Source organism: Alosa alosa, chromosome 14, assembly GCF_017589495.1.
Source record: "Alosa alosa isolate M-15738 ecotype Scorff River chromosome 14, AALO_Geno_1.1, whole genome shotgun sequence".
Taxonomy (NCBI): Eukaryota; Metazoa; Chordata; class Actinopteri; order Clupeiformes; family Clupeidae; genus Alosa; species Alosa alosa.
Window position 1 is genome coordinate 13966681 of NC_063202.1, and position 14209 is coordinate 13980889.

At 44.3% G+C, this 14209-nt stretch overlaps 1 protein-coding gene across 1 annotated transcript in view; it reads left to right on the plus strand.

The window, feature by feature from the left end:
* htr4 (5-hydroxytryptamine receptor 4) overlaps positions 1-13174 on the plus strand; it is a 117869-nt gene extending 104695 nt beyond the window's left edge. The window contains 1 exon segment of the mRNA XM_048263744.1: positions 9346-13174. Within this exon segment, the coding sequence (XP_048119701.1) occupies positions 9346-9433 (88 nt within the window). The 3' untranslated portion in view covers positions 9434-13174.
* Positions 13175-14209: the final 1035 nt, after the last annotated feature.

Sequence of the window (14209 nt, forward strand, 5' to 3'; positions counted from 1 at the left end):
ATTTCCAAACTGTTCAGTCAGGGAAAGAAGACAGGCCTTCCTCTCCTGCCGTCCACGGTTTTTTTTCACACACATCACGCGCTCCTCTACGAGGTGTGTGTGTGATCTACGGGCAACATGTGATCCAGAGCTGTTTGTTTAATGCTGTCAAGGGCATCACATAAATACGTGCGCTTGTTTAATGGATGAGACGGAAGTGAAGTGCGTCTGCGGGTTCGCGGTAATCCTGGACCGAGCCCAGCCACAGGTCTCGCTGACAGCACTGTGAAGCCCTCAGACTAATTCCTTCCATTTGAGCGAGGCCTGCTCTTCGTCAACGAAAGAAGTGAAACTTTCAGTAAATGGAGTAAAAAAAATATATAAGGAAAGAAAAAATGCAAACTGACAGTCCAAATGCATGATTGATGCAGTTGATGGTCTGTGGACCTGGAAAAAACATGAAAAGTGTCTCTTTTTGAAAAGTGAAGTTGTGCTGTGAACTGGGTTTGGCTTGTGTGAAACTGGTGCATTCATGACTTAATCATTAACACGAGCCCATCGCTGTCAGCACCTCCCCCCCGCACTCAGCTGGTGGTGAAGAGGACACAGGTGGTTGGAAGATCAGATCAAAGCGCTTGCAGCTCGCGGGATGTTTTATAGAAGCTTCGGTTGCCAGAGTGGGTATGGGCAATAAAACAGCTCATTACCAAGCAGTCAAAACAGCCAGGAAAGTAGGCCAGGCAGAGCGTGTCATCTTCCTCATCAGTATCATCGTAATGACTGAAGCCCAAAACAATCACCGTGATGAATGAGGTCACTTCTCAGGAACTGACCTCGGCCTGCCACGGCGACGCAGCACTCCTGTTTCATGCCATGTTTTTTTACGACACCGTAATGAATGCCTTAACGATGACGGCTTCAGATTTAATCGTTATGAAGGCTTCAGATTTAATCGTTACCACAATTGGTGCCAACCTCGTTCTCGTTCAGACCTCACTACCGCCACCACCACCACCTCAGTCTGCCCCCTCTAGGGATGACACTCACAGCACAGCAGTAAACAGAACATTTCCACTAGTCTGGTCTTTTCCCTGGGAGCTGCACTGACAGCACTAGTGCCCACAGTGGAGAGAGGGTGAGAGAGAGAGAGAGAGAGAGAGAGAACAGGGAGAGAGGATGAGTGCTGAGGAAAGAATGATGACATGACAAAAAGACAGAAAGAGAGAGGTAGATAGATAGATAGATAGATAGATAGATACTTTATTGATCCCCAGGGGAAATTCAAGGTCTCAGTAGCATACAGACATCACACACACATTCACTAACAGCAGAAAAAAGTAATTAAAAGTATATAATATAAAAAACACAACTAAGCAATAAGGACAGTAGAAGATAGAAAATATACTAAATATACTAAAATACAAATTATACTAAATAACACTAAAAAATAAAAACAGTATCCACATAGTGGGTGATTAATCAAGAGGCGCTTGCAATGACTGAGGCAGGGACTGAGCCTGTGATTCTCTGTGCATAGTAAGGTAAGGTGCTCTGTGTGAGTGAGTGTCACGGTGATGGTGCAAATGAGTAAGAGAAGGTGAGTAAGGTGAGAGAGAGAGGTGGGAAAAGTGAGGTGTGGGGAGAGAGAGGTGTAGAGAAAGAGGTGGAAGGCTTCTGTTTCTCACTTTACTGACTGCACCTGACCAGAAGGTAACTGTAGCTCTGAAACAGACCCCACCCACATCCAGGCCGGGGTGACCCCAGAGTCGGCTCCCAGAGAGTGTGACAGGGCCGTGGTCTGTCTGAATGAGCGTGTAATCTCTAGTGACTGCTGTGGTTGTCAATAGACTATGTGCATGAAAGGCTCTCTGTGTGCTGGTTTGTTTCCGGTGGAACCAGGTGTGTTTGAACCTGCTGCTATTGTTAATTTAATTAGTGTCTACACGGACTCGGTTGGGTGTGCACTATAGGGAATCAGCAGGTAATGATAAAGAAGGATTTATGCGTGTGTTAAAATTGTTATTATTGGGCAAACAGATATTCAGTTATTCAGTGTCAGAGTGAAGATGTAAGGAGCAGAATATAACAACAAGATGTTGTTACAACACAGTTAACGCTTCACCAGAAATACATGATCGTATAGGAAAAGCCTTGTGCACATAGTCTATTAGATAGTAGGGCGTCCTCTCACCCCTTACATAGATAGAGATGACAGGAGAGGGTCAGGTAGGAAGTAGGACTTCTGAAATGTGAAAGGTGTTTCAACTGATGAGGAAGTGATGTCAGACTGGGTGATATCAAATGTTAAGTCCACTGAGTCCACTAACAGAGTCCATGAGCAGTATAGGATATCACATACTGTACTGTATATACTGCACTCACTCTCTCCTACACACAAACACACATCACCCACCTGAGGACAATAATGCTTTAGGTTAAAGGTGCTCTAAGCGATGTTGGGTAACGTCACTTCTGTTGACGTTCAAACAAAACAGAGAGCTAGCTCGCTACTCCCTCCCCCTCCCTCCAGTACAATTGAAACTCTCCTAAACACGCATTGTTATGTTTCTATGGTCCAGGCTGTACCAGGTTGTTTTTGTTACCGTTTTTGGAGCCTGGGCTGTCCACAGAGATCACATTTTGTTTACAGTGTATTCAGGGCACAGGCAGCTAGCAAATGGTGAGGTGATGTTTGCTGTATGTGACAAAAAATGTTTTGAAACCGAGTAACATTTTACATCACCTTTAACAAAGATTTGTCTTTACTCTTAGTAACGTTTTTGTCCTTCACTTCCTTTTCTCTCTCTCACTCTCTTTCTCTCTCTCTTTCTCTCTCTCTCTCTCTCTCTCTCGGTGAGTTCTGTCCCTGCATGTCTCAGATTCTCATTCTCACTTTGTGATTAAAGTCGAGGGATTGTCTTGGTTTGGCCTCTCTTTCTCTTTTTATTTCTCTTTCATCTGTCCCCCCCCCCCCCACACACACACACACACATACACCCACACACACACACACACACACACACACACACACATACACCCACACACACACACACACACACACACACACACACACACACACACACACACATCTTCCTCGGTTTCCTGTGACCTAGCTGGCTATATTACATAAACTGACTGTAAGATCAACAGCGCTCCTAGTCCAGCTAATCAGGGCTAATTGTGGGGTGTCTGTTGATCTTCCTAAAGTCTGTTTCTCTGTCTCCATCCCACACTCAGTCTAATTGTGCTGGTCGGCTCTCTGTCTAACTGAGGTGGAGGGGTCTCAAGGTCACAGAGTTCAGGTCTGTCTCTCCCACGATACACCCTGTAGTCATCCGCCACTCCACACAGACACAGACAGACACACACGCATGCATATGTGCACACACACACACACACACACACACACGCATACCATACACCCCCAGCAGCATTTGTAGAACTCCCCCAGTCCTCTCTGCCAGTGTGTGAGTGTGTGTGTGTTCCCCTCTGTAGTCGTAACATCTCCGCTGATGTGTTTATGGGTGGAAAAGCTTCTCTTATGAAACAGACCTGTGTCTGCTCTCTGTCACTCTACCGGACTCAACCAGGGGTGCTCTGTGAACATCCACAGGCTAAAAATACACACAAACACACACACACACACTCACACACACAGCAGCGCAGTGGTGCTGGTAGGTTAATCACTGGATTGGTGAATGTAGAGTGGAGATGGGGTTTATATGTCACTTGGGTTGATTAAAGCACCACTTTCATATCGGTAGCTTTCATGGCGTAGCTTTCATATCAGTCACAAACAGACAGACAATCAGAAAGAGAGAGAGAAACCAAGAGGAAAAGATACACTCTTACACAGAATACACAAAAAAAGAGAGAGAGGGAGAGAGAGAGAGTCAGACACAAATAGAGACATGTCAGTAGAGAATGTCACAAAGAATGAAAGTCAACAATCCTTTTGTTATGTCTTTTGATCTTATCTCCAGTGGATGAGTTTGTTAGAGTGCATTTGTACTTTTGCAGAACCTTTGAGGTTTTCCACATTTTGTTGTTTTAGATTCATCATAAAATGGATTCAATGTTTTTCATCAATATACACACGATACCCAGTGATGAGAGAAAAATGGAAAATAGTCTATTTACATATTAGATATGACACTTGTAATGGTGTTCTGATGCATCCATTTTCCAAACTTTTAATCATTTTGATCAATCGAATAATAAATACTGATTGATTGATGGAAACTTTTAGCCTGGAAAATCCAGACCCTGGTAATCTAGAAAGATTAAGGGTCTGGCCACGAACAATGTAATGGCCCAACTCGAGGGGCGGCAACAAGCATGCATTTGAAAATCTCACTGCACGCAGTTGGATAACACTAGACCAATTTACTCTGAATGATTCCGGACTTCGACGCAAGGAGGGGTTAAAGTAACATGCATCATTGCTCATTGCAAGAGTGTCTCGTAGAGACAATTCCATTGTGCTCTTGCGAGAACTCTGGATTTCCAGGGTAGGAAACTCTTGTAATTCACATAAAAACTTCTAATGCAAATAAAAAAATGATTCACTCCCAATCTGCATAAACTGGGAATAGTTTAACTTAGTACCTGCCCACTTTGCATCGCCAGCTGGTGATTGCAACATTATTTTTCTGGTGATTGCTACAAGTCGTTGAAATTCTTGAATACTCCGAGGTCTCATCGCTCCTAGTCTCTCCCTGTCTCTACTGGGCTAGGGCCATATACAGACACCCAAGAGACAGGCAGACAGAGAGGGAGGCTGTGAGGACTAGAGTGAGACCGAGACGAAGAGCAGAGCTAATGGGTGTTAATGTGAATGTGCTTCCTCCAGGGCGGTAGTGCAGATGAATGGGGTGCTAAAGGGAAGCTGCCGGGTGGACTACACTGCTCTGCTCTGCCGTGGAGACATCTTCTTTAGACTGGAGCAGATGTGCATGTTCATGTGCCGATGATACTGGTGTGTGTGTGTGTGTGTGTGTGTGTGTGTGTGTGTGTGTGTGTGTGTGTGTGTGTGTGTGTGTGTGCACTTTTACTGCGGTCAGCAGATGGTGTTCTGAAGGAGGAGGTTGGTGGCAGTGGTGGCATGGCACACAGTAGCAGAGATACCATCCAAGCACACACACACACACACACACAAACACACACACACACAAATCAAATCTGTCCCACATCATGCTGACAGCAGCCTGGGAATAAACCTCTAGCCTGTCAGATGGGTGCTTTATGGCCAGTGTCTGACAGCTTTCGGCATATTTAGCAGTAAATAATTGCCATGCACTGATGCGGCTGGTAGATTTAGGTTATTAGCACACACACACACACACACACACACACACACACAGGTTATTAGCACACACACAGGTTATTAGCATGCTTCACTGACCTAATTCAACGGGAGCCCACAGAGGCATTCCCACGGGAAACTTTGTTTGGACGAAAGGCCTTTTTACCAGGAGGCCAGCCGATTACAGGGAAGGCATTAATATCCCAGCCAGCGCTTCCTTCCGGCCCAGTACTGGCCCACATGTGGCCCAGACATGTCTGAGTGCGTGCCCAGGGCCGGTGAAGTCAGCTGAGGGATGGTGTGATGACGGTCCCCTGCCCTTGCTCCAATGTGTGTTTATATACACGTGAGCTGAACGGCGACGTGGCCTTTTTAAGCAATGTGCCTGGGTGAGAGACGCCACTTCATTTTGTTTAATTTGTGTCCCTCCCCCACACACACCTTCCTACCCTCTGTCAGAGTCCCCTTGTTCTCCAGGTTCCCTTGTAGAACATTGTATATCTCTCTGGAGGTATACTTCTCATCTTTATTTGGCTGGTGTGTCACGCTGCTCGGCGGAAATGAGCGTTTTTTGGTCTCCGAGCCGAGAAGCTGACCTTTTCCTTAATGCAGAGCTCCTTCCACACCACTTAAACCGCATGAGTCACTATCGCCACTCACACTGAATTTTTTACACTCTTCTCTCTCCTCGTCTCTCCTCTCCTCTCCTCTCCTCTCCACTGCTCACTTTCTTCTCCCCTCTTTCCTCCAGCTTCTCTTCTCTTTTCATTCAGAGGTAACAAGGACAAATGTGCGTGTTTGTTATTTTTCTCACCCATGTTTAGTTGTGTGGCATCTATGAGATGTAAGACATGTAAGCTGCTCAATTGTTAGCCCTGGACTCTGATCTCTTTTCTCTCTCTCTCTCTCTCTCTCTCATTACTTCTCTCCTTTCTTTCTTTCTCTCTCTCTTTCACTTTTCTCCTCTGTTGATCTCTCTCAGTGTAAAAGGCTGCTTGTGTGTATGTGTGTTTATTTGTATGTGTATAGGTGTGTGTGTGTGTGTGGACATACTGGCATCATGCCTCCTGGCACCTCCACAGTGGATGATGTTTACACACCAGCTGGCTTGCCATCTCTGTTGTTGCCATGTAACGTCCTCGGCAGTGTTCCCATCTTTCTCTCTGCGCGCAGGAAAGACATCTTATGCAGTGCAACAACTTAGATAATTAGATAGTATGATGATGCATGTGCAAACACCTACACATGCCCACGACAGCACACACACACACACACACACACACAGAGAGAGACACACCACTGCAGTACACAGTGGATGATCCCTTAGTTAATTTCATAAGTTAGGCATTTGTGTGTGTGTGTGTGTGTGTGTGTGTGTGTGTGTGTGTGTGTGTGTGTGTGTGTGTGTGTGTGTGTGCATGTGAGTGTGTGAGCAATAAGCTGCATTCTTACAGATCCCCAGAAGCATTAGTTTATGAGCTCAGCCTCACAGGTACTTTGGTTTATTTACCTGAAGGACTGTAAGCCTCCTTCCATATCATATCACCTCCTCTCAGTACCAGTAGTGATTCCTCCTTATGAGGAGCACTTAATTTGCTGCTCAGTGGTTGGTGCTTGTGTAGCCACCTACACAGGGTGAGAGAAAAATATTTACATGACAAATGATCTGTCATTCAGTGTGTTTGTAAAGACCACATCTCACGTGGTCGACACATCTGTCTCTCTCTCTCTCTCTCTCTCTCTCTCTCTCTCTCTCTCTCTCTTTTCTCTCTGTCATTATTTGCTTATTGTTGCCAGAGCTGCTTCTAAAGCTTTGTTTGCAGAGATCTGCGTTATCACAAACAGCACATTGTTGTACAGGGAGACTGAAATGTGGCAACGATTTGGGGTCTGGCTTCATTGGAAACCTGCAGCACGTTTCCTTGTGAAATCCCGGAACATTACAGACTTGCCGGGCTTTTCTCCTTGTTCCTCCTTTTTTCTCCTCGCTTTTTTCAAAGCTGAATGTCACGGCCAATTTCCCCAGCAGGAAGTGGCCGGGTCCGCTTGTTTATCGGAGTGGGCTTTAATGGTTTTCGTAACCACCTCAGCGCTGGCGGTCAGCGCACTACACGCAGAAAATAAGCCAACACACAAACACACACACACACACACACACAGCATTTACAGAAACTGAACATGCATTTCAGGGACACAGAATGCATGCGTGACCCATGACACAGCCTCTCTTCTCTAACAGCTCCTGTTGTAATATGGCCGAGTGTTTCTGTCACCTGGTTCTGAGTCTGACACCAACAGTCAAGAAAATCCCCATTAGCCTCATATCTGCCACATTAGGCCTGGGCTAATATAGAAATAAGGAACAGAATAGAAATGGAATCAACAATAATGTGTGATAAAGCCTGTGCTAAGACCCTGTGCAACGAGCTAGTGCACTTGGTCTTATTTTGCTGCTTGGTTCACTAATATTCTCCAATTAGTCCAAATGTGTGTTTGTTTCTTATCCCAATGGAGCCTGAAGTCACTGTGTGGATCCATGTGCCTCTCTGAGTGGACACCGGTGAGAGGAGAGAGGCCAGAGGCTGAGCACTTGACTGTGTACACACACAATCATGAGCAGTAATCTCCAGGTGGAAATGGACCTGGCTCATCACATAAAGTGCCATGAACCGTAACAGTGAATGTAATTGGAGTTAAGTTCAAGGGCTGCCACAATAAGAGCCTCTTGACTTTAGATGACAGTGTTTACTCAGCGGAAACCTTGATTAAGGCCGTTTGCCGAAACGTCTGTCTTGGATAAATAACATAAAACAAGATCAGAGTGCGTGGCTACTGTGTCCCTATTCTGATGACCCCCCGGCCAGCACCTCTACATTCTGCATTCCTCCTCGCTTTGTAGATAACTGTGCAACAACATGTCTGATGCTGGTGTGCTTTAGACGCTATGATCCAGCTGTGATCAAGCATGAGGCACTTTATGATAAAGCCCTCCAGTGGCCTCTTAGGCAGCATGGGTCACATGGGAGGACCTCTGCTGGAACAGGGTCACCCATAGGCTATGCTTTCTAGCACGGACCGTGCAGTGATTAGGTTTTGCATTACCACGTCATTAACTGAGATTAGATGATACATCAGTAAGCATTAACAAAGTAGTAATAATCCACAGCTAATGCTAAATGCTTCAGTGAATGTTTATTTATTTCTAATGGCTGAATCGAATTAATATTGCTTAATGGAGTGTCAACGAAAATCAGGAGCAGTTGGTGGAATGGCTTGTGAAAGTATCTTTAGATTACTTCAGTATGCTCATGGGAAGGTTTTGGATTTTTTCCCAAAATATTCCAAAATAGTCAACTTGATTCTTTGCTCATTTGACTGTTTTTATATGTTTTCCATAAAAATAGTAGTAAACCTGATCTTCTTTATAAAATGTGCAAATGCACTAACCATGATTCTCAATTGCTTAAAGTGGTCAGTAGCGCCCACTTGGTCGGTCTACTGGCTTTTAAGGTAAAAAGTTCCTATTTCTGTGGAACAGCTAACACAAACAAAAGCGCCTCGAGGTCTGCCATCGGCCATGCCAAACTCAATTGTCTCAAATCTCCAAGGTTTACGCGAATCTGCTCTCTAATAGTGCTGGAAAGGGCCTGTTTGTCTTTCATACGGTCTGCTGTTACTGAGCTGCTCTTACTCTCTGTCCTCTTCTCTTCTGCTCCTCTCCCCTCCCCTCTCCTCCTCTCCTCTCCTCTCCTCTCCCCTCCTTTCCTCTTCTCTCCTCTCCCATCCTCTCCTCTCCCCTCCTCTCTTCTGCTCCTCTCCTTTACTTGGGAACCAGGCAGAAGTGCCAGCTACTTCTGCTTTAGAATCACTCATTTAGATGACTTTTGCTCTTCAGTTCTCAGTTCAAGTCGAGAGCCAGTGTCCTGTGTAGAGAGGTGTTTTGGTGGGAGTGCAGATGTTTAGAGTGTGTCGATGATGGCGGGACGGCGTGAGGAGGCTGTGGAACTGACCAGCTGACCCCTCTGATGTGATTCTGTGTTTTTTTTTTTCTTCCTCTGCAGGTATGCAGTTCTCACCAACGGAAACCACGTGGAGCAGGAGAAGGTGTCGCTACAGCATGACACAGAGTCACAGGAGTCCTGTTTCTGACACACACACACACACACACACACACACACACACACACACACACACACACACACCACACACACACACACACTCACATACCCCACACACCACACACCACACACACACACACTTTCACAGACTGAACAGAACGGAGCAGCACTCCAGATGCTCCTCCACTCCTCCTCAGTGGATGGCTCCACCCTCTCTCCCTCCGCCTGCTCCAGAGGAGGACTCCGGAATGTTCAGAAAACTGTCTTGAGACGGAGTTCTTATGGTTGTCAGACCGAAACACTGACTCTGAAACGATGACGTATATAGGTGACGTATATACGAGTATATTGCCAAAGGTATTTCATATGAATTTTGAGATTAAGAAAATAATAAATGATTTTGTTTTCCTATGTATGTAGAAAGAGGTAAAGTAATGTAAAAAAATTCCACTGTTTTTTTTTTGTTTGTTTGTTTGTTTGTTTTTGGAGATTTTACACCACCAAAACAGAACTCAAAACCCAGTGTCATGAATCAGAGAGGTCCATGTACATTGATATAGTAGTCACTTTCTCTACACTCTTACATGACAAGTGAGATGAACTCTGAACCCTGGAGGATTGTCAGACTCGACCTACACCATTCTGTTTTTCTCACTGTCGCCATTCATTACTGAACTGAGAGATGGAGAGAGAGCGCGGGGGAATCAGACAGAGAGGTGGAGAGAGAGAATCATCACTTTGATTGACTCTTTTCATCTTTTCTTTTGTGGGAGTTCTCTGCTACAGTGCATTCAGACAGTTTTCAGACCCTTTGAAATGTTACACATTTTGTTGTTTCTGACTGAAATGAATTGAATAGCTCAAAATGAATTCAATAGTTTCTCATCAAACTACACTCAATGACAGAATTACAAAAGGGTTTTTGGAGCATTGTGTGAGGTGATCCTATTTACATAAGTATTCCGACACTTAGTTATGACACTTGTAATTGAGCGCTGATGCCTGCCTCCTCTGCAAACAACTGGAGTTACATCCATTTCTTTTAATAATTTTGACTATTTGTGTAAGAAAATCCTTCAAATGTACATAAAATCGTCTAATGCAAATAAAGGTTTGATTTGCTAGAGGGGGTGGATAAACTCCAAATTTGGTAGGTGTAGGCTAACTAATGACTGGCTCACAAAGTGTTGTACACATACATGTGTTTAAAGGATACAGGAGTCAAATGGAAATACAGCTAGTGGTCCTTGAGATGCTTCTACAATTTAATTGGACTCCACCTGTGCATAATCAAATTCATTGGACATAATTAGGAAAGGCACACACCTGTCTTGGCTTATGTAAGGTCTCACGGTTGATGGTGTGTGTCTGAAATGAATATTGAACTGTTTGGCCGCAGTTCCCAATGCTGTGTGCGGAGGAAACCAAGCCCTGAGCATCACCTCTTTAAGATCAGTCTCAACCATAGGATGTTGATGACTTGAGAGGTCCTGAAAATACTCTGAATGCACTGTTTGTAGTGGCGGTGTTGCCCTGGTATGTGTGCTGTTGCCCTTGTGTGTGTGTGTGACACAGCAGAGCAAAGCACAATTCAAGAGAAAGAGTTTGAGAGTGAGAAAGAGTATTAGGGAAAGAGCTCACCCATTACCCTGTGTGTTTGTGAGTGTGTGTGTGTGTGTGTGTGTGTGTGTGTGTGTGTGTGTGTGTGTGTGTGTGTGTTTTCCTGGGAGATTGATTGAGAATATCCAATTGATTTTTTTTTTATTCATGGTCACAGGGACCGGTTGTTGTTATGTGGTTGTTTTGGTTTTTAATTAACTGTGACAAACTGCATTTATATTCAGACAAGATGCTGTTAAGAGGAACTGACACCAGAGCAACATTAAACAACAGGAGCCCAAGACAAGACTGTGCCTAATAAAGAAAAATCCTTCCAGGTATCCTAGAAGTACTTCATTAGAGTAAAGGAAATCCTAGCTTGTCTGTGCTGTAGCAAATATGACCATTTCACGCTCAATTTCACCAAAAGCTCGTCTCCATTATTCAGATGATTTAGGAAGTAGCTTAATTCAGCTGCACACAGTCCTTCAGCATCAGTCTGTGATGATTTGAATAATTCTAGAAACATCCAATCCCTAGAAAAGATGTATGAGTCCACGGTACTAACAACAGAATAAAGCATTTTTTTTTCTTTCTTTCTTTCTTTCTTTCTTTTTTTCTTTCCTTCGTTCCACTCGGCCATCTTTCGCTCTCTGGCATCCCAGGTCAGTACTGTGAGTGAGGGAGCCCCAGCAGTTAAGGCACAGAGAGATTAGTTTTATAATTATTTTCATTAAATGCAGAGCTACTAACTCAGAGTGTTGCTCAGTGGTTGGTGCTTGTGTAGCCACCAACACAGGGTGAAACAAAAATATTTACATGACAAATGATCTGTGATTCAGTGTGTTTGTAAAGACCACATCTCAGGTGGTCGACACATCTGTCTGTCTCTTTCTCTCTCTCTCTCTCTCTCTCTCTCTCTCTTTCTCGCTCTCTGTCTCTTGCTGCATGTATCTGCCTGAGTTTTACACACACACACACAGTTCTCTCTCTTCCTGTTTCACTGTCTGCCTTTTTGCCTCTCGTGGCATCTCCAATCTCCAGAATTTAATTTGTTTCTTAACACCCATCTCTTCGAACCTCACGGCCGACACGTACCAGGATGCTCCTCTGTGGACCATGCTTTGCCCATTTCCTGAGAGCAGATATACAGGACTTCCCAAACCAGGAGTGTTGCTGAATCGCGATAAGACGCAAGACTTATAAGGCTATTTCTCAGAGTTGCGATCCAGCCAAAGTTGCAGTTACCCTGAAAATGAATAACATGCTCCCACAAGATGAGATTGCAGCAGGGAGCATGAAACTGTTGTTGGTTATTTTTGTACACTGCATTAGTGAATTCCTAGCTTTGAGAAAGCACGTCTCTTGTTTGTGTGAGAGCTCCCGAGGCTAAATTAGATGTCTCCAGGGAGAGATTAACAAGACTAAAACAGCCAGGGTGGGTAGTCATCTTGCCAGAGAGAAAGAACAAAAATGATTCAAAACCCCTCCAGAAGATTGCCAGTGTCAGAGAGGCGTTAGTAACTCTAAGCTCCCAGGTTTGTTTTCGTTATGCTGGAGGGACATTGGGTTGCCGATGTGCTCAGTATTTTATGGAGCGATGATCTCCATTCCACTCCACAGGCACTGTCAGCACTTTGATGAGTTAGAGATGACATGTTCCTAGATGATTGTGTTTTAGCCCTGGATACTATCAAGGACTAAAGTTATGTTTAGAGTTATTATTACAAATATTATTAAAATAAATAAAGGAAGTAATTATTTGATCATTTGTGATTTTGTTTTGTTTCATTCAAATGTAATAAGTATATTTTTTTGTTGTTTAGTGTATACATATTGATGGATTGGCATTGAAAGGGGTGTTAAGATAAGCTTGGCTTTAGTTAAGTGATTTCAATCCTAAAGAGCTCCATTCCAAAAAAAACACAATATTTTTCCAAATGTTTTCTTTTATGGCTTTAGTTGATGATGTCCTTGCAGATTGTGTAGAAAATGCAGAAGCCATGCTTATCAGTCCCTGAGTAGCCCTGTGTTCATATGAAATTGTATGTTCATATTTTTCATCTTACCGAACCAATCGAGTGTTCTGCAAGCATTGAAAAGCTGTTTAAATGGGGTGGGGATGGGTGTGTAAATACAGTGATATATTTTTATGTAAAAGAGTGTAATTTGACATGCTGGATTGTTTTTTTTTTTTTTTTTTTTTGGAACTTGAGGAATTTGTTCCCCGACATTACTGTCACAGCTGGCTCCCGAGTCCTTCGACTAATCACAGCATACTAAGATGGCACAGTGGGGTGACATGTCGCTCCACACTCACACATACAGCTGTGCCTTCCGAAGCCTGTCTCCTCCAGCCCATCCACACACCCTGCAAACAGCACACACACAAAAACAAGTTCACCAATCAGAGCTGGTTGGAATGCCTTGAGCATGAAGTGAAGGTTTTCTGTAACTACACTTCACCCGGCCTGCCGACTCTGACGTGCTTCTTTAACGTTGTCCTTTGTCAGGTTCCAATTAGCACCTCCAGTGTGGTTCAACGTTACGGCGAGCCTGAGGAGTTTTCTAGGAAGAGATTTACCTGAGGCAATTTAACACACAAGCACCAATGTGAGCTGTTAAAGTGTTTTCATGCTCAAAGGCACGTTGGCAGCTTGATTGGTCAGAAGGCTTAGTCCATACCCAGCCCAAAGCGTACCGCAAACAGTAGCCAGGAGTGAGAGAAATGCTTTCCAAATGAGGAAAAGAGAATAAATGAGCAGGATTGTAGACTATGAACAAGAACACACCCCCAACTTCCACTCCTGTAAATGATAGAACAAACCTTAGAACAAAACTAGAGAAAGGCCAGTCCAGAGCAGGACTGCCATGAGGAACGTTTGTATGTGAGGGATGTGCCCTCATGACAAGAATGTCACAGAATGGTGTATGACCATTCACACACACACACACACACACACACACACACACCACCACATGGACACACACAGACTGTGTGTTACAGGTCATACACACAACTGTAGGCACATCGGTTGACCCCAGTATATGCACATGAGATTCGGCTGTCCCCTCCTCACATGTTCACACAAAGCAACTGGCGTCTTCAGCATGGAGGCTTTGGCGTGATCAAGTTAGGTTATGCCCCCCTCAACAGTCCAGAGGACTGAGGCTCACCACATGAATGTGCTGTGAAAATCCCAACAAA